The sequence below is a fragment of the Tenrec ecaudatus genome, chromosome 6 (assembly GCF_050624435.1).
Source record: "Tenrec ecaudatus isolate mTenEca1 chromosome 6, mTenEca1.hap1, whole genome shotgun sequence".
In the NCBI taxonomy this organism is placed as follows: domain Eukaryota; kingdom Metazoa; phylum Chordata; class Mammalia; order Afrosoricida; family Tenrecidae; genus Tenrec; species Tenrec ecaudatus.
The window spans coordinates 25483673-25504362 of record NC_134535.1 but is presented as its reverse complement, the minus strand read 5'-3'; the positions used below and the strand labels follow the sequence as shown (position 1 = coordinate 25504362).

General features: G+C 47.0%; 1 protein-coding gene across 1 annotated transcript in view; it reads left to right on the top strand.

The window, feature by feature from the left end:
- Positions 1–20690, top strand: part of ANO4 (anoctamin 4) — a 454720-nt gene that overhangs the window by 305353 nt on the left and 128677 nt on the right. Inside the window, exons 8-9 of the mRNA XM_075553208.1 lie at positions 4724–4824; positions 8378–8422. Coding sequence (XP_075409323.1) covers positions 4724–4824; positions 8378–8422 — 146 coding nt within the window. The remainder of the gene's footprint in view (positions 1–4723; positions 4825–8377; positions 8423–20690) is intronic.

Genomic DNA, 20690 nt, shown 5'->3' with positions numbered 1-20690 from the left:
TACTTCTATCATGTGGTTACCAAAAACCCACATGGCATCTTCTCACGGGCATCTGAAAGCTAACACTGGGTTTGTCATTTCTCTCTTCCCCACTTGTAAAATGGTTCCTCTTCGGCAAATAGTGCTAGAGGTTGTGAACAGTGTGTATGTACAGGCACAGACACACCTCTGAGAGATGGCTTGCTTGGATCACTTAATGGCATGCCATCTTCTTTTGCCTTACTACTGTCATATCTAGCCTCCCTTCATGAAACCGTGTCATACGTAGGTGCACGGAGAGGGAAGGTGTCGACCATTATATTCTTGAGGAATGAAGGAAAGAAAGAAGGAATGTGTTCTGTAAACCTTACCTACTACTACTCCCGGGAATTTCCATGCTACTTGTTAATGCCTCCAATCATTCTTTTAAGAATATTCTTCCAAATACCTCCAGATGGTCATTTTTCTTCTCCCCAAGACTCCAGCCTAAGGGATTTTTATTGCCATAATGAAACGACTCTGTTTCAGAGGCATCGTTTGCATTTGTCTTCCCCTGGATGTATGTGGAATGGAATACTTAATAATGAGGAACCCCCTATTTAGAAACAGTAGCATAATCATTGGGCGGCAGAGAAAAGAGTGATACATGGGCCATGTAATTAGCCGTCATCTGTTTCACATTTCTTTTTCAGGGCTGAAGTTCAAAATGTTTCTGTAGCAAGCAGTAGGTCAGACCTTCTCAGTGCCTCCCTCAGAAATTTAATATGGATAATAAGCCTCCGATGCTAAATCTTTTCGCTTAAGTGTACAAAAGGGACGGGCGCGCACACACACAACAATGACTCAGGAACAGACATTCTTCATCGCGGGAGCTCAGGGGACGTTTTTCTCAAGATGATCCACCTTATAATAAATAGCCTTACTTTAACTCTCAGTTCACTGGTGTCTTAATTCTCTTCTTCAGTAAAGAATGCCTCTGGGTTTTTCTTGCTCTGTTTCATAAAATATGAATTCCTTCTTGACGATTAGTTTACTAGAAAAAAGCAATAGGGTGGTCGTGGTAGCTGATATGTCTATATATGTACCTTAAGCGAAGCCATTGGTTTATTTACACCCCAGTTGATTAGATGAAATTGATAAGGGAGTTCACGGATGCAGCCCTGGAGTCGGCTCGGCTGGTGACAGGCTCTCCGTCGATTGGACTGTGAGTGAATCACTTGACCTCTCGCTCTTTCTCTCTCTTCCTCTGGGAAATCCTCTCACAGCCCGTGTGTGAGAATTCATTAGCTAATGTGCACAAAATGCTTTGAAGATTTCAAACCACGTGACCAACATAAAGCGGTGACTTTATTAGTATTATTGAAGATACTAATTATAAGATACAGTTTGTTATTATAAATATTGTTGTTACTATAAGTACTGCATTGTGGTAATACAGTAATATTATAAGATACAGTTTGGTGTTATCCTGAATGGATGAAAACAGCCGAGATTTCCTGCAGACAATGTGGAGAACGTCCCATCAGAACAGTAAGAGACGCTGCACGTGTTCAGATAATGGGTTGGCTTTTCACCCACAGCACTGGGGCATTGATCACGTGCCCTCTGAGGAATGTTTGAATGGGTTTCTTTGATGTTTCTTCCCTTCGTGAGGGCGCTACATAATGACCTTTCTTCCAAGAGATGCTCGCCGCTAAAATGACCAATCGCAGTCATTCCATGGAGAATCCCCAAATTATCTTCCTGTCCCGCTCCACTTCTCTCTCTTTCTCTTCCACTCTCAGGAAGATCAAAGAGCAGTGGCTAGTGGAGACCCTGTGAGGAGAGGAGATGCCCATCCTTCCCAGTTACTGGGTGCCTAGACCCCTCCCACTCCATAGACCCCGCCCCCGCCCAAACAGACAGACAGGAGTCACTCTGGGAGACATGGACTTTATTCCGCAGGGAAAGGTCACTTACTGAGCAGCAGTACCGCTTGTCACCTTGGGTAACGCTGAGAGGGTCAGGGTTGGACGGGCACTGCCCCCTCCTAGCAAGCAAGGGATTTATAACTGTAGGGATGGACCGGATTACAGTGTTTTTTGTTTGTTTGTTTTGAAAGGGAGTGGGGGTCAGCAAGGCAGGACCTGAGCAGCTGTGCTGGCTGCAGGCTCCAGGGGAAGGCCCCTCCACGGCTCACCCACAATCGCTTCCTTGAAACAGCCTAGTGGACCGTTTTCTGGGTGGTCAGCTCTGGCACTCTGTCTGGCATAGGAGAGTGGGTGTGTGGGGAGGCCACGGATGGGACCCATGGGGAGTGCTCATTTTCCCTGCACTGCAATAGTCCAGTGACGATCAAGTTCATTCCAACTCTGGGAGACCCCCACCTGCGTTCGAAGAGAACTGCCATCCAAAGGGTTTTCAGTGGCTGTGTTTGGAAGGAGAGGGGCACCCCTTTCTCTCCAGGAAGGCTCTGGGTGGACTTCAACCACCAGCCTTTCAGTTTACCACTAAGTATATCAGCCACGCACTGATTTCTTATCGTGTGACATGATCCTGCTTCTTACCCATCGAGCATTTTTGGTGCTTTAGAAAAGACGCCCCCTTGCTTTTCAATGCATGGGGTGTGCAGTCTTCCAAGTTAGAAGCAGAGGGACTCTGTATGAGAAACATACGAGAGATTATCGGCAACTTCGCTCATATAAAAGGGCCTGGCTCTCTGTTTTCTCGCCTTTCTTTCTGCCTTCCACCACAATCCACCTTCCTCCTGGGAGACCCCTTCTAGAGAAATATCTTGCCCTCCGCCCCCGCCTGCCACATTAATAAAAATATTTTTGTTGTGTTTTTGGTAAAAGTTTTATACAGCCAATTAAGTTTTCTTAATTGGATTTTAAAGATCTCTGGGTTAAGCATTGGGCTGCTAACCTCATGATGGACAGTTCAAACCCACCAACCAGCAGTACTCCACAGAGGGAATTAGGAGGCTGCCTGCTCCCTTAAAGACCGGCATTCCTGGAAGCCTATGGCACCGTTCTACTCTGTCCTGTAGGGATGATATGAAGTAGAATTGACTTGATGGCAGTGGGCGAACTGGCTTTCCATGCCCTCGTGAGAAGAGTCATGGACAAAACCCATTTGGTGGAGATCAGAGTGTGAAATTCTAGTTTTACTTCACTGTCTAGTTGTGCACTGATTTTTAAAAGAAAAAGGAAACAGAGGTTTGGCTAGAATTACTATAAGAACGTCTGTCCAGATAAACTCCGCAGGAACAGTGTGGGAGTAGCGAGACCATGAGGGTAGGTAGAGGGTGTGGGGGAGGGGTAGAAAGGGGAACTGATCACAAGGTTGGATATATAACCCACTCCCAAAGGGATGAATAATAGAAATGAGGATGAAGGGAGACAATGGAGGGTGTAAAATATGAAATAATGATATATAATTGATCAAGGATTCATGAAGGTAGGGAGTCAGAGGGATAAACAGAGGAGCTAATACCAAGGGCTGACGTAGAAAATGTTTGGGGAAATGATGATGATGACATATGTACTTGATACAATTGAATGATGGATTGTTATAAGATCTGTAAGAGCCCCCAATACAATGATTAAGCAAAATACAAAGAACATCTGTCCATCTCTCTGCTTTCCTGCGGCACTCACCTGGCACTTTCACCCTGTTCACGGTTGCATGCTTCCTCCGTGCCCGGAGCTGTTCCAGGACATTCCTTCTCTCTGGCTGAATGGGTAGGACATCATTTCTGCCTGTGCTCTGCAGCTAGCGGGAACTGGGAACGCTTACATAAGCCAGGATGGCTCCCCGGTGTTCCTCAAGTCGCGTCCGTTTGCCTTACTGTGGTCTGAAAAGAGCTATGCCCATTCAGTCTCTCGTGTGCTCTTAGCCAGGCTCCTCCACCGGCCACGTCTCACACATACTGGGCACTTATCCCCTACCCTTAATGTAGCTCCATCCTTCTCTTCCTCTCTTCCGTAGCTCCCATCTCCACGGAGAAACGTCTCCTCGTCTCTTCTCCAAAGTACTCTGTGCCCCTCGCCCTAGAACTCGTCTCTCCAGGCATCGTGCTGCTCTTAGAACACTTGCCACACTCTGAATTGATCCCTCCCTTTAACTTGTTTCACCTGTGTCTCCTTTAAAACATGTTTAAGGGTATACATTGCGTTTCTATCTGTCTGGCTCACAGCTGGGTCTTCAGTGCCTGGCACACCGTGATGCGTTTGTTTGGTGAAGGGTCTGGCTGATTGCTGAATATCCCAGTTTCCTACCCAGTGCTGTAGTAACAGCAACAACAAAACAAACACCACACGTGGGTGACTTTAAAGAGCAGAACTTTATTTTCTCACCGTTCTGAAGCATGGTCTCTGCAGAGCCAGTTCCTTCTGAGGGCCTCGGTTTGGTGTCTGAAATCCATTGTCTCTTTACTTGTAAGCATTTCTCATATGACACCTGTGTGTGTGTGTGTGTGTGTGTGTGTGTGTGTGTGTGTGTGTGTCTTTTGTGCTCTTTTTAGAAGGCACCACTCAGAAATGATTAGGTCTAGCACCCAGCCTGCTGTGATATGTCCTCATTAAACATAGCATAAATGTATCCCCCCAGCTGGGGCACCCAGTTGAATTTTTGTGTAAATAGTAAAACAACTCAATTTAAATCTTCAGTGAGATAAAAGTTCGTGTGCTCTAAGTGCCAACTCAATTTAGACCATAGCAGACGTGGACATGCTTTTCAACGCAGTTTCTTTTTTCTGTTTCAGTCCTCTGTAATAAATAGTGACATTATCTTTGTGAAGTTACATGCCCCATGGGAAGTCCTTGGAAGATATGCAGAACAAATGAATGTAAGAATGCCTTTCAGGTAGGTGTGGATGTCTTTCTCCCCACTCTCTGCTGCTTCCCTGCACACCTAATGCACTCTCCTCCCTCAGAACCAATGAAGCTGAAAGGCAAGCTGGCAAGCTATTAGGGGAAAAAACATCCCAGTATTTAGAAAATGCAAAGATGCCTTCGTGGCCAATAATGATTTCATGGCGTTTGTGTGAAAAATGTCTAGCTAATCCGATCCTTAGCAGGTAGATATTTCAAGTGCCCACAAGCAAGAAGCATTTTCCAAGTGGAACTTTCATGTCCACTGGGGGCCATTTTTTAGCTGTGAACAGCCAGACTACAGGTCTCGGGGTCCAAGAAAATATGTTCCTTCTTGCCAACCCCTTCCAAGACCAGCATTCAGTGTGTGGGGGTGGGGGTGGAGCGGGGGACAGAACAACAGTGAAATCCCCCTTCTATAGGAAGAAGTGCAAGAACTTTTATGAAAATGTGACCTATTTTTAAACTTTAACCAAAAAAATCCCTAAATATGTGCAAGCAGAAACACTGATATGTATTCCAAGGGGAAGAGGAAACCCTTTATGTGATCTGCGTAGTGATTCAAGATGATTCGTTTACCTTTCCTTTAGACGAATATTCTGATTTTCCCCACGGCGGAAGAACAGGGGATAGTCATTTGCTCAATATACAATAGAGGGTTAAAGCTGAAATTATAAAATGCCAAGTAGTGAGAGGGGCTCCAATGGAATTTCTTACAAGAAGGAGGACAATTTAATAACCCAGGACATTTCCAAAGGGAAAAGGGGATAGAATCATTTTCATTTGCCATTGTTTGCTTGTAAGAGCAAGTTCAATGATGGGAGCCAGGCAAACTGCTCCGCCATTTCTAATATTTAGCTCTTAATGAGCAAGGGAAGGTATAGAGACAAAAGAACCCACTACATTTACAGAGAGAAGCGCTGAGGACGCTTTGAGAGTAGGGTGAGTTCCATTCAGAGGCCTATAATTTGTCTCCCTGATGTCTTATTTTCCTTGTTTATTGGCCTTTATGCCCTAACGCCAAGCAAAAATTGAGACTAGGATTTCCTGCATCTGTGTACCTCAAGGCAAACTTCTCAAAATAGTTTCTGATATTATGATGTTATTTTTGTAGTTCAAATGTTAAGAGAAATCTGAGACTTCAAAGACTACACACATGTAAAACTACTACAAAAGAAAGAAATATCCATTTGGGTTTGTATTTAACATTGTGATACTCAAACTCTCACTGTCATTGAATTGATGGCGACTCATAATGACCCGAGAGGACCGTGTAGAACTACCACTGTGGGTTTTTGAGACTGTAACTCTTTACAAAAATAAAAAGTCTTCTCTTTCTTGTACAATGGCTGGTGGTTTCGAACTGCCGACCTTTCGGTTACCAGCCCAATCTGCTATGCCACCAGGGCTCCTATAAATTGTGATAATATAATCCAAATTAATTATAGCTAGTCATTTCGAATGATATAAAGTCTAAATGAATCAGATTACAATATAATAGGAATTAAGTATAATGAATTATAGTACATTGTTAACTATATGATACAGTAGAACCCAAGGGAAACTATCACAATGTAGACTTAGATAGATAGAGCCAACACAGCCAGAGTCTCTCTTTTGATAAAAGTTAGGTAGTGAATTACTAAATTTGATAGATACTTACTAAAATTGATCATTATTGCAATAGAAATGTCACAAAACTTTCTGCCATGAGAGCATACTTCTCTAGCAAACAACCCAAAGTATGGAGTCTTAATACAGTTCCAATTCCCTTCATACCTGGAAGGACTCAGCCACACCATGGATAGGCACGGTGTAAGCCCATTACATCACAGTGACGGGCTACCTCCAGCCAGTGTTAGTGGGTTGACTTCCAAAGCATTGAGAAGACCTGGTAGTGCCAGAATTAAGTGCTCAGCTGCTAACTGAAAGGTTGGCAGTTCGAATACACCAGCCACTCCTCAAATGAACGATGTGCCAGTGCTTCCTGAAAGATTACAGACCTGGAAGCCCCATGGGGCAGTTCCACTCTGCCCTCCAGTGCTACGAGGAGTCAGAACTGAGTAGAAGTCAATGTGCTGGGTTTTGTTTCGCTGCTGTTGGAGCACAAGAAACAAAAACGAAAGCTGTATTAACCTAGTAATAATCTCCTTGTAAGATTCCTGCAGGACAGCAGCTTCAGGAGAGCTTATCGTTAATGTGTGACACTAATTGGCCTCATTAATATGGATGCGATTTTTAGCTACGCATAGCTTTACTTATTGCAACCTGATGCATTTAAAATGTGTGCTATCACCTTGCTCACATTTGTCACTTAGCCCCAAGGAGCAATGCGCATGTCCAAAGGAGGAGCCTCCCACTGTATCAATAAAATATATATATATATATATCCAAGCATCTGTTTGGCAAAATCTTAAATCTTATCTCCAAAATCTTACCCTACTTGTTATTTACTAGAGACAGCACTTTGGAATCGCAGGTTTACTCTCCGTTTATTTATTATCTATTTATTTACGAGTTATATATTTGTTTATCATCCCTGCAGTGTTTAAAAGGAAATTGAGGAGCAGGTTGCTGTTACTGCTGGAAATTTGAGTAAAAGCTGCATCTTGATAACTAGCTCTCCGCGGATAGAGGCTTTTAAATTTGCACAAGCCTGCGAAGTCTGTTGAAGGGTGTACACTTTCTGCTTTCTACAAGTGAGACGGCAGCTCAGTAGCCATTCGGGAGACATAGAAGCCGCATCAGTTTGTCGGCCATGCCGTTCGTTGAAGCCCGAAGCTGGAAATGGAGATAGCATTTCAATAAAGCCTCTAACACAGGTGCTCTCCATTCCAGCTAATTGCCAATTTGAATTTTCAGTATTTTTAAAAATTGAAGATATGCAGCACCATGACAAATACTGATCCAGTCTGCTCTAAGTCATGTCTCTCCTGGGTCTCCGCCCACCCTCCTCTTTCTGTCCCTTCTCACCAGGGCCCTTGCTTAAGCTGCCGGCACCAGTGTGATTATTTACAGCTGGATCTCAATGCAGACTATGGTCCTTCTTATTCAGGTTATAAACAAAATAGCTATTTAAATACCCACTGCCTTCTACCCAGCTTGACGAGTGTGCTTTTGAGAACTTACAGTGCTCTGTAAATATCAGTTAAGGTAGTAGCTAGCCCGTTACCTTGTGCGGGTTGCCAGCCTCATCCATGTCTGCGTGTCCCTGAAGAAGAGCTGGCCTCCCCAGAATCCCCGCAAGCACCAGTTGCTACAACTCATCACTGTCCACATGGTTTGTAGGCGAGACGCCACCAGACGTGAACGAGGGTCACGTGGCACCAAGGTGCTCTCAATGGGCGCACTGCCATGCGATCTCGGGCCTCAGAAGCGATGCCCTGCGTTCCCACTACATTTCTCACTGTTAATCTCTTTCTAGTTTTTCCTTCTTCACCTCTTACAGGCTTCTATCTTCAATCTCCTTTCCTTCCTTGCTAGTTCAAACTGTTACTGACGATGGGTTTTCTTCTCGACTGGCTTCATTTTTGCTGTTCTTCCAGGAGAAAAATCTATTACCTGCCCCGCCGGTACAAGTTCATGAGCAGGTGAGTCGCATGCTCTGCCCCGACAATGTGTGTTTGGTCTGTGGGCTTGTGCCACCCAGCAATGACAAGGAGCTACAAGCTGGGGGAGGTGGGCCTTTGTCACATGGGAAAACCGGCCGCCGTGCGCGTCTCAAAGTCGCCCGTTTCGGGGTAGCCTCAAAAGAAGCAAAGATGAAAATGGCTCTCTCTGTCTTGCTGGGACTTCTCCCCGCCCGGCAGGATGTGGGGGGGGGAGGGGTGCAGGGGGTGGAGCTGAGCTTTGTTTCAGTTTGTTTTGAGCCCATTCTAGGAGAATAGTCCTTGTGTGGCGCAACTGATTAAGTGCTGGCTGAAGACCTCAAAGGTTGGCAGTTTGTCTCCTTGGAGGCACCTCGGAAGAAAATTCTAGCACTCTGTTTCCACGATATCACAGCCATGAAACACCGTAGGGAGTCCAGCTCTACCCGGCCATATAGGAGTCAGAATTAACTCAGTAGCAGAGAGTGTGGGTTCTAAAACCCCTTGCTTCCAGCCCTGGACGTTATTAGAGCATCTTTGGGCTGGATATTGCTTTCGACACAAACTCCTTCTCCCACTGGAGAGCATGAAATGAAGGTAGCGACTTTATCACAGTGCTGGCGATGGCTGGGCCTCCAGGGAAGAGGCTCTCCTACGCTAGGAACATGTTTGCATGTGGGATGCAGGTGCGTTGGCCCATTCCAAAGCCCTTCCTGCCCTTGTCATTGCCTCCTGATAATAATACACGGGATGAACACTGCCTTCACTTTGTACCCAAAGTTTGCATCACCTTCTTGTAATTTGAAAGGTGGGGGAAAGGGGCAAAGGTTGTCTGAGTGTGATTCTGTTGTGATGACTGATGATCTTCGAGTGGGAAATCTTTGGATTTCTCTGAAACCTGATGCATCCATTTTGGGGGAGTTTGGAATCTGTGCTCCTCTGTTTATGCGCTCTGCAGAGTAAGACGATAGATCGAATGGGTCTCAATGCTCAAATGCGCATGTAGAATGAGAGTTGGCATCAAAAGGAATTTAAGACGTTGTACTTGCTCAAAGTGTCCCTATGCACCATCCTTAGTAGCAGCTCTTTTTGTCACGAGACGCTCAGCCCGGCACCTGGGTTCACCCTGATGGAGATCGCATCCCTGCCCACATCGCCTATCACGTTCCAAACTTTGACCTCCCTCCCTAGTTCCCATGAGTTCTCAAACCTCAGTGGGTATCAGAATCAAAACTGGAGGGCTTGCTAAAATGCAGATTGCTGCCCTCCTCAGCCCTGAGTTTCTTGCTTCAGTGAGTTTGTGCTGCAGTAGGAGAATTTTCACTTCTAATAAGCTCCACGGGCCTGTAAAATGGGTTCATTCCCCTCCCCCTTTCTCACTAAGATATTTGATGGTAGAAGGAGCGAATGAAAACCAGAACCAAATAAGACATAAAGGAAACATGATAAGATGAAGCTATGTTTCCCCAGCTGGGTGATGTCACAGTGGGAATAACAAGTTCGTGAGTGCATCGTTTCAGCATGTTGAAGATCGTGTACTAAAGAGGAGGGTGGGTGGCGAGCAGTCTTAACTCATGTGTACATCCTCCCACCCAGGTAGATTCTGTAAAGTCCTTATGGATGGAAAAAGCCACATCCTTTAGCATCCAAAAACTATTTCTAATCTTGGTACTGGATGACTGGGAAAAATACATCAAATCTTTTGATTTTTCCCCCCTTATAGTAAAATGAAGATAGAGAATTCCTACTCTGTGGGGGTTGATATGAGACTGAGATGTAAAGTATGCAAAACACTTAGCATGGCATTGAGTCCAGAGCAGATGTTCAATACAAGGTCTCAGTTAGTAATTATTAAGGAGGCCTGCCTGGTGTTGTAAGATGTTACAAATTGGGCTGCCAACCAGAAGGTTAGCAGTTCGAAACCACCACCCGCTCTGTGGGAGGAAGATGAGGAGGCCTCGGCTCCTGTAAAGATTTATAGCCTCAAAAACCTCACGGGACAGTGCTACTCTGGCCTGTAGGGTCGCTCGCTGTGGGTCGGACTTGACTCCCTGGCAGGGGAAGTGCCTGTTACTGCATCGTGTGTATAATCTAGCTTTGACTTTGCATACCTCCTGTTCCCTCCCTGCTGCTGCCCTTGTGTTCCATCCTTCTAGTCTCGCCCGTCTTCTGCCGTCTAGTGACGTCGACTAACTCTGCTCTGGTTTTAGTGGCCAAGTAGTTGTTTCCTCCCTTTCAGCTCCCAATGCAGGGTGTGGCTCCCTACTCGCCCAATCAACGTATTTAAAAAGGAAGGCTCGTTCTGAATGCTCCGCCGCCATCCAATTATTCTCTGCCCCCTGCAGATGCTGCCCTGTAAATCACGTAAAAGGCCTCATTACTTTCCCTTGCACTGCTCATGCCATGGTTGAATTCTTTCCTGTTTTACATCAATTAATCTTCCTGCCTGTGTTCTGGCCTTTCCCAGACTCTCCACTCATCATCTTCCTATAAAAATGCAAATCCCATCATGCCACCTACTGCCTCCTCATAGTGTCAAAGTAAAGTGAAGCCTTCCATGCCAACCCAAACGAAACCCATTGCCCTCAAATCAATTCCGACTCATAGCAACCCTGTGGGCTAACATCGTTCCCAAACCCGACTGCCATAGCTTTCGCTCCTGGTGGGTTCAAACAGATGACCCTTTTGGTGAGCAGCCAACCCGCTGGATCACTGCACTACCAGGGCCTCTGCTTAAAACACGGCCCTTTCCAAATTGCCTTTATGGCCTTCACCCTCTGCCGCTCTGCTCTATCCATAATGAACGATTCATCGTTTCCAAATGTGTTAGACATATCCAGGCTGCTCTGCTTTTGCATAGAGTGGTTCTTCTAGAAGGTTCTTTCCTATCTTCACCTAGGTACCTCCTACTCAGTCTTCAAAACTTAGTCCATGGAGTTGTGTCTTTTGGTCAGGTTAGACAATGCCTCTTCTCTGTTCTCCTGTGGTCACCCTACATCGCTGTCTCCCTGTGCTGCGATCCATGGTGAAGGGATCCATCCCTCCACTTGGACCGTATTCAATGTCAACTCTGTGACCACATTGACCCACCGATTCCATAGAGCTTCTTCAATGACGGCTCTATTTCTCACCACCTAGAATGAGATGACAGGCATCTCTGTGGTGTGTAGCTTACTGAAGAAGCCTTCTGTTTGGTTATAAATGTTAAAATGCATTCAGTCAGAAAATATCATCTCTACTTTAACTAGGTTTCTTCATTGCTCTCCGGAACAGACTGATCTGGGTGGTGGAAACTGTCTCTTTATAACTCAACTCCTGTACTCCAGGCAGAAAGGCATGCCTGCCCATTGGTACCCTGCTGACACAGGTCAAGTGTCATACTGGATAGAGATGCACTTATTTGGCTTTCTGTTTCACCCATGTAAATTAATGTCTTTAATTGGATGAATCCATGAAGGCACCAGAACAAATATGTCCCCATTTAAACATCGAGAAATGAATGGGAAATTATAAAGTTTCTAATCAGGCAGAGAAATTAAGCATCTCCATTTAGAAACACCACCTGGTCGCCATAGAACCCACTCAAGTAGCTCAGAAATGCCCTTTTTGGAATAACGCCTGTTTTATCCAGGCACTTGGTCTATGAAATGCCGCTTCGACCCTTCTCTGTGGGTAAACGTACACAAAACTCACTGCCATTGAGTTGATTCTGTCTCACGGTGACCCTGTGGGACAGGGTAGGACTGCCCGTGCGAGTGTCTGAGAGTTACAGGAACAAAAAGCCTCATCTGTCTCATGGACAACCGTACAGGTATTATCAATCACCTATCCAAATAAAGAAGGAGAGCTTAACCAGCTGCTTCTTATTTATTTATTTATTTATTTTTAACCTTCACAAAATTGTACAATGAACTCTGGAGAAGATAGGCTTGCAAAGCGGCCAATCCGATAGTTGTGAGTGACTTATAGCAGGTGCCTCGCTATGACGATGTCCCCAAACACCCTGCTGGATGTCACGCTTTGCGATGTGTGGGACAGTGTATTGTGGATCCATCGCTGCATGGCATGTTCAGTGCAGCAGTCTTCCCAGATGAGCAGACAAGCAGAGCGACAAGATGGCATGGATTTCCATCCCCGCTTTAAAAGATTAATAGGCTGATGTTCCAAAGCCTTTTGGCTCCTCAATGAGATATTTCGATTGTGCCCTAAATAGGAACCCCATGACCTAAAAGAAGTGCATTCCTTTCCAAAGATCCCCAACTCCGATCCAGGGAGAAGGCTCTGGACACAGGGGAACTTGGCTCCAAGGAAAGGAAAAAGAACCCAAGCCTCCTGCCGTCTCGCTGTCTGATGTCTCCCTTTCAAAACCAAGGACAGCAAACCAGCGTGTCAGTCCCCTCGGGGAAGATCAGCCAGGGAAACTCTAACTGACTGATAGACACAGGACATGATTCTAATAGTCTAGTCTGGGGGGAGCAGATGTCTCTGAAATAGGGCTGGTTCATTTAATTCCGCCTAATTAAATGGCCATTCGTCCAAGTTTCCCTCCTGGACAATTAGTGGTTCCAGGGAATGGACTTGATCTTCTCCATCCTCGGGGTAGCCCAAAGCATCCGGGTAGGGACTCTGGGCAACAGCGGGAAGTTTACAAAGGTCTCCTGACAGGTTAAAGGAGCCCTGGTGGTGCTACAGTTAAGGCCTTTCTGGTCACCCAAAAGTTGTCGGTTCAAGTCCACCAGTGAGACAGAGCTGGTGATCGGCTCCCAGAAAGATGACCACCTGGAACTGCCTATGAGGTAGTCTCTCCATCTATGGGGTCACTATGAGTTGGAATGGACTCGAGGACACCCAAAGATAAATGACAGCCCACAGGTTAGCATGATAGGAAGTACTTCTCATGTATCCTGTTCTTTAATCATCTCCACTTCTCCTGTAGGAATGGTTAGCTCTCCTTCCCCACGGAGGGAACAAGGGTCTAGAAGGTTAAGCTGACCATTCCCCAGGCACACGGGTGGAGTGGTCAACCTTGCACATGTCTGCCCACTGAGTGGTGCCCAGCTTCCCATTCGTCCCAGCTACCTGGAAACTCACCAGCTGTTGAAGCAATATGTTGGGAGGTTAGGGGGTGGGTATGGCGAGGGGAACTCTGCGCTTCATCATCAGAACCATTTTCCACCCAAGTAACTCAGCTAATAGCCCAGCTATTAACTTGTTGAGTCAAGAGGAGACATGTCAGGTGGATGATCCAGCTTCTGGCCGCTGATCTGCGCACACAGGTTGTAAGAAGGTGTTTGCTTAGCACGTGGCAGAAATGGAACAGAGTGACAACATATCCAGCCAAAATCAATGCTAAGTCATTAAGCCCGCATTCTCTCTTCTATTCCCTGTCAGCAGAAGCACGATAAAGTCAGCGTCCTTTGTATAATGATGAGATGAATGGGATGCTTTCTGTTAGTTGGTTCCCAGATTTGTACACTGAGAAGTAAATTTCAGGATGGCAGGATTAGGGACATAGATAGTTGCACCACGGGAAGATTTCGATATGTCAGTGAGAATCACAGGCCGTGAGAAAAGAACATTTCACATAGACACTCATCATCGTTTCCTCAACGTCTTTCTTGGCAGCTTTACTAATGCCGCCCTTTGTATGTTCTGAGGAACTCTGGCAACTCATAGATTAAATGCCTAACTGCTAACCAAGAGGTCGGCAGTTCGAATTCATCAGCAATTCCATGGGAGAAAGACATGGCAATCTGTTTCTGTATAGATTATAGCTTTGAGACCCCTATGGGGCAGTGCTCTGTTCTCTGGAGTCCACATGAGTCAGAATTGACTTGATGACAGTTGCAGGCATGTGCAAGTGCTTGGTGCTCGCTCCTTAGCGTGTTTAGTCCTCCCGGGGCTTCGTGTAGCAAGTAAGATTAGCTCAGAGAGGTTCAGTCACTGGCCACATACCTTACAGCTAACAAGCTGTGGAACGAGGGTGTAACCCACTTCTGACTGGCTTCAAAGTTCACTGTCATATATATTACTGTATATTATACTTATTCCATAGGAGCTCTGGTTGAATAGTGGTTATACATTGGGCTGCTAATCATAAGACCAGTAGTTTGAAACCACCAGCCTCTCTGTGGGATAAAGATGGGGCTTTCTACTCCTGTAAAGAGTTACAGTCTCAGAAACCCATAGGGACAGTTCTACCCTGTCCTATAAGGCTACTATGAATCAGCGTCAACTCGATGGCAGTGTGTTTGGTTTTGTAGGGTTTGTATATTACACTAAATGTGATCAAAGGGAAACTCGTTTGTCAATTCAGATTTGTTTGGAATGACATCCCAAAATATCATTGCCCAAATCACCACCACCACCACATACCATGTAAAGCCTGTGTGGTCAGTTGTGAATAATGAGGAGGCTGACCCCCAGTCCGCACTGGTGTGTGATGGCAGAATCAAGGCTCCAGTGGGGTGTGGGCCATGAACATCTCTTCACTGGTGTCTGAGAGAGACTACTGGAGGATGGGTGAGTGTTTGTGGCAGGGCAGCCCAGGGGAGCACTCATTCATCATCCTCCCCAGGGAAGGCCACAGGCCCGTGTTCTCTGAGCCGCCGGGAAACATCAGCCTTGGCACAGGGGGAGCCTGGCGAGGATGGAGCAGGCCAGGCCTCTTTAAAGAGGTGGACTCATCCCCTGTGGAATCCCTGGGTTGCACCCACAGCTAAGCATTCTGCTTCTCACCGAATCACCCAGAAACTCCTCGGAAGAGAGACTTGGCGATCTGTGTCTGACCGATCACAGCCATGGAAACCCCTCTGCAGGGCGCCTCCACTCTGAAACGTGGGGTCCCGTGAGCCGGGATGGGCTCCCTGACACCTCGTTTCCTGCTTTCTTCCTTTCCTACTGCCCCTGTCAGAGAGTGCCACGGCATTCGTGCCACGGCGCAGCCCCAATGTATCTCAGGATCCTGTAGTTCCGATGTTGGGGGGAGGAGCTGGCGTCTCACGGGCTGGTCATCAAAATGTCGATTCACCCGTGCTCTTATTCTGAGATTCCATGGGAAACTCCTCTTCCAGGCTGGTCTGGTTGCTGACACAACTCCGTCTCAAACGTGTAAGCCTGCGATCTCAGTATCTGTACAGGCTGCTGTGGTTGTGGAAGCAGACCATCACATGGGTCCTTACGCATCAGGAGTCTGTGTCCAGCCGAACAAAGCCCTGTGTGGTCCCCTGCCATCTCCACAGGCATTGTTGGAGCCTCCATTTCAATTCGTCTCCTTCATGGCCTTCTTCTCCACTGGCCTTTACCTTACCAAGCAAGAAATTCTTCTCCAAGAACTGATCGCTCCTGCTAAAATGACCAGTGGAGGTGAGATGAAGTAAGAGCTGTTAGCCAAAGTGGATCCTCATCTTCAAAGGCCATTCAAATTCCCGGACAAAAGGCCCTTTTATCTTCAAAGCCAGCAAAGGCAGTTGAGTCTTATTCAAGCTTTGGATCTCTCCAACCTCTCCCTCTGTCTCTCCTGCTATCTCATCATCCCCCACCTCCTGCCAGAGAAAATTCCCTGCTTATCAAGGGTCTGTGTGGCAAATAGGGCTCCCCCAAGTAATCTAGGAAAGTCTCTTGCCATCCTGTGGTCCCCAACTCAAGCTATGTCTGCGGAGTCTCTTTTGCCATGAATTATCACAACTTCTAGGCAACAGTAAGAAAGGCATGGCTTTCTACTCCTGGAAAGAGTTATAGTCTCAGACTAGGGCAGTTCTACATTGTCCTATAGGGTCATACGAGTCAGGACCGACTAGATGGCAATGAGTTTGGTTTTTTGGTGTGTGTCTAGGCAGTGGGGTGTAAGCCTCTTGAGGGACCATTCTGTCAACCACAAGAAGGCACCAACAGCTGACCACATTTGAGCATGTGTTTCTGTCCTGTGAAGTCCATGGAATGGAATGAATGGAGTGTGAGATAAATCCTGAACACGCTGCTCCCGCTTGAGCTACCTCAAGGAAGGCCAGTTCGCGTTCTCCGTGTCCACAGTCTGGGTCTTGGAGTTCTCTTAGCGTTGTTTCAAATGAACATCTTCCTTCCACCGTCATGTTTAACGTGCCTAGTTCATCTGCATTCCTCCACTTCTACCTTAGCCCCATCACCTCAGGAAGTTCTTAAGAACTCTGGGCTGGCAAGCCTGGAAGGATTACTGGGAGCAGCGTGGGTTCCAAGTCAGGCTACTAACCATTGGTCAGTAGTTCAAGCCCACAAAGCACTGCAAGGGAGAAAGATAGAAAGGTGGGATTCTTCTGTTCCTGTAAAGATCAACAATCTCAGAAACTGAAAAGAGCAATTTTACTCTGTTCTCTGGGGACACTATGAGCTTCAATGGACTCCATGGCAGTGAGTTTGGTTTTGAAGTCTTTGGGTTGGTTGGTTGGTTGGTTGGTTGGTTGGTTGGTTGGTTGGTTGGTTGGTTGGTTGGTTGGTTGGATGGATGGTTGGTTGGTTGGTTGGATGGTTGGTTGGTTGGTTGGATGGTTGTTGGTTGGTTGGTTGGTTGGTTGGTTGGTTGGTTGGTTGGTTGATTGGTATGAGGTTGGGGCTTGGCAAGCCTGAAGCTTCTCCAAAGCAGCACATAACACACCCTGTTCCACAAGCAGGTGGGTTAGGCAGTTTCTGAGCCCGTGTGCTGCTGTAACAGGAATGGGACCTGTGACAGGAATGGCACCTTTGCAGCGCAGCCACTTTCTCTCTGTTTGAGAAGTCTGACTGCAGGTCACCAGCTCCAGAGGCAGGTCGCTTTACCATCAGCTCCCGAGATGATCCCTGGGTCATCTGGCATTCCTCTGCCCATGGCCCTCTCCACGATCCACATGTGGCACCTGTCTTTCCTTGGTTGTGCGTGTTTGGCTATCTGTCTCTGCTGCTCTGGATAACGCAGATGTGAGTAGGTTGGGGACACACTTGGACAGGGCCTTGTTAAGATCATGCAGAAAGCCTTATTTCCAGACAGAATTAACATCCACAGATACAAGAATTAGGATTCCAACATATATACTTTTTGCAGCCGGGGAGGAGGAGAGGAATTATGGAGTGGGAGGACAGTGAGGAATGAGGAGGAATCATTCGATCTATAACCAGACCACACCACTGCCATCCCGTCACTTCTGATTCTGAATGGCCCTACAGGGCAGAGCATAACTGCTCCCCCGGTCTAGAGGGTGTCAGTCTTTACTGAGAGCAGCCAGCCTTGTTTTTTTCCTGGGGAGCAACTGGTGGCTTTGGATTGTTGGCCTGGCACTTACCACCCCAACTCCTAACCAGTTATGCCACCAGAGGCTTTCCGATCCATAATCAAAAACAAAAGAAGCCAAACTCACTGCCCTCAAGTCATCCTGTCTCATAGCGACTCTACAGGACAGGCTAGAACGACCCCTTTGTGTGTGCAAAGCTGTCACTCTTTACGGAAGTTGAAAACCTTTCTCCCTCAAAGCATCTGGTGGTTTCAAACTGCTGACCTTGCAATTCGGAGCTCAGTGAGTAAGCCACCAGGGCTCCTGGCTTCATTCCTTAACTGCCAAATATTATTATCACCTTGATCCCATGTTACAGCCCTGCAAAATAGGGCCCAGAAAGGAGAGAGGCTCATAGAAGGGCAGACAGGTAAGAAGCACCAGAGCCAGGTTTAAAGACCCCAGCTTCCTAGTACCTCATCAAGCCACCTCTTCCATTCCATTTTCTGGTCCTGTTGCTTCTCTTATCTTTGACGAATTAATCATTTTTAGCACCTTCTCACTTCATCATCTCCACGTCTCATTTAAATTGTGGCACCACAAGCTGTCTCATTTTAAATTGTGGCACCACAAGCTGACAGCTACTGGTTTATCTCAGAGGAGTATTTATGGTTGGGTTTTTATAGCTTTGTTTGTTTGTATCCACGGGTATGCGGAGCACCCTGCCCCTCTGGATGTAATTCACAGACATGGCACGTGGAGCTCGGATTCTGCGGACTGCCAACTTTAATCGATTAGTGCTGCAGACTGCAGGTGTGTGGGAGGTAACAACTCTGTTATTTAAAACAAAACAAGAAAACACCTTTGGGCCAGTGTCCTTGCGCTAGAGTGAGTTTCAAGCAAACTGACAAAATCCAGCCTGGGGCGTTTTAGGAAGGCCACCAGGTTAGTTTTGAGTCCCTTTAAGCCAGTGGTTCTCAACCTTCCGAATGCTGCGACCCTTTAAACAGTTCCTCGTGTGGTGGTGACTCCCCAACCAGAAAATTATTTTCATTGCTACTTCACAACTGTCATTTTGCTACAGTTAGGAATCAAGCGACCCCCAAAGGGGTCGCAACCCACAGGTTGAGAACCGCTGCTTTACGCACATGGCATTGAGCTTGGACAAGCAATAGACACTAGTGAAGCACCATTGTGTTAGTCTGGGTAAACTAGAGAAACAAATTCACAGACACACATATGTGTATAAGGAAGAGCTTTATATACAAGAGCAATTGTACATTAAGACAACATCCCAACCCAGTCCAATCCAAGTCCCTAAGTCCAATGTTAGCCCATATGTCTGATACCAATCTATAAAGTCCTCTTCAGACTCACACAACGCATGCAGTGAAACCAAATGCAGGACGATCACAAGCCAGTGGACAGGAAGTCTTTGGGTCCAGTGGCGTTGTAAGCATCTCAGCGCTGGCAGGGGTCTCTCTGTGACTTCTCTGGCTTCAGAGGTCTGGTTGTGTCCATGAGGCTTGTCTTCTGCAAAATCTCCCAGGAAGTGGCAGAGAGAGAGAGAGAGAGAGAGAGAGAGGTGTCTTCCGCCTCCAAGAAGGAAATACCAGATTTCCCAGAATTCTCAGGAGAAGGCCATGCCCACACAGATGTCTCATTGGCTATCTCCAGATTGACAACCTAGACTCCACCCCGACACTCTTAATCCTTAAATTGATGCCAGATTAGGTGACTACCACAACCATGAACTGAATCAAAGGGCAAAAATAATGGTTAAGAGGCAAGCTGGCTGCTCAGATTCGTATTTTGGGGAGGAGGGTGGGCAGTGATAAGCCCACGCGGACTGTGAGCTGGACACTGTTCCAGAAACTTTGTGAAGCCATTCATCAGTAAATCCTCACAATAGCCCTAGGTGTTGAGCATCCTCATCTGGCCCACTTTCACAGATTAAGAAGCTGAGGCATAAAAATGTATGCCTTTCGAGTTGAATCCACCTCATAGCGACCCTATAGGACAGAGTAGAACTGCCCCTGTGGGGTTCAGAGGCTGTAAATCTGCAGGAGCAGAAAGCCTCATCTTTCTCCTGAGGAGTGGCTGGTGGGTACTCGAACTGCTGGCCTTGTGGTTAGCAGCCCAACGAGTAACCCACTGCGTGCCACTAGAGTTAAGCAAACCGCCCGCTGTCACTTGGCCAGTATTTACGGAGCCAGCGCTTGAATGGAGGCTTCCAGGCCCGGAGCTCCGCACTGCCTCTCTGAAGTCGCTGGTCTCACAGTATCTCAGTGGCGTGCACCAGGTGACCAGGCAGGGGGAGATGGAGTCCAAGGAAAAGAAAGATGGGGGTGTGGGGATGGGCGGGCACAGGAATTTTACCCCTTTGTCTCAGGATCCTGTTAGAGACTCAGGCCCTTCCATCGTCCCCTATCTTTGTGATTCTCCGTAGAGTCTTTCCCTCTTGTGGGAGAGGCGTGCAGGGAAGAGTGAGGGTGAGCTTGGGATGACGGGCCCAGAGCAGCTGGAGGACGCGTTCTGCTTTGAGCCTGGAGAGGTTCTGAGAGAGGGCGACCACCTGCAGGCACACTTGGGGTTGTGTTAAGCCTGGAACACTCCTGAGAATACAGGAGGGGGAAAAGAGATGTTCACCCCGTCTTTGAGCTAGACATCGATGGACAAAAGTATCCACACAAAGTTGCATGCAAAGTCCTCCCCGGGTCTGAGTGTCACAGAAGGGTAAATTTCAACTGTCTGCCCTGTTGCCTCTGAGACAACCCCTGCTCGTGATGGCTGGGTCAGAGGGGAATGGAGCCCCTGAGAATGTTCAGTGGCTGTGTTTCCAGAAGGAGCGCTCCATCCAGGCCTTCCTTCCATAGGCACCTCTGGGAGGCCTCAACCGCCAACCTCGGGGTGAAACAGCTGGTCCCTGAAAAGCAAACATTGCCATGGAAGGTTTTCCTGATTGAGGGAAAAAGATATACCCAAGTTGCATGTGTTTTTAGTTCACGGACTTAGAAGACACTCCAGTATTTTGCTCCCGGGGAATTTGTTCG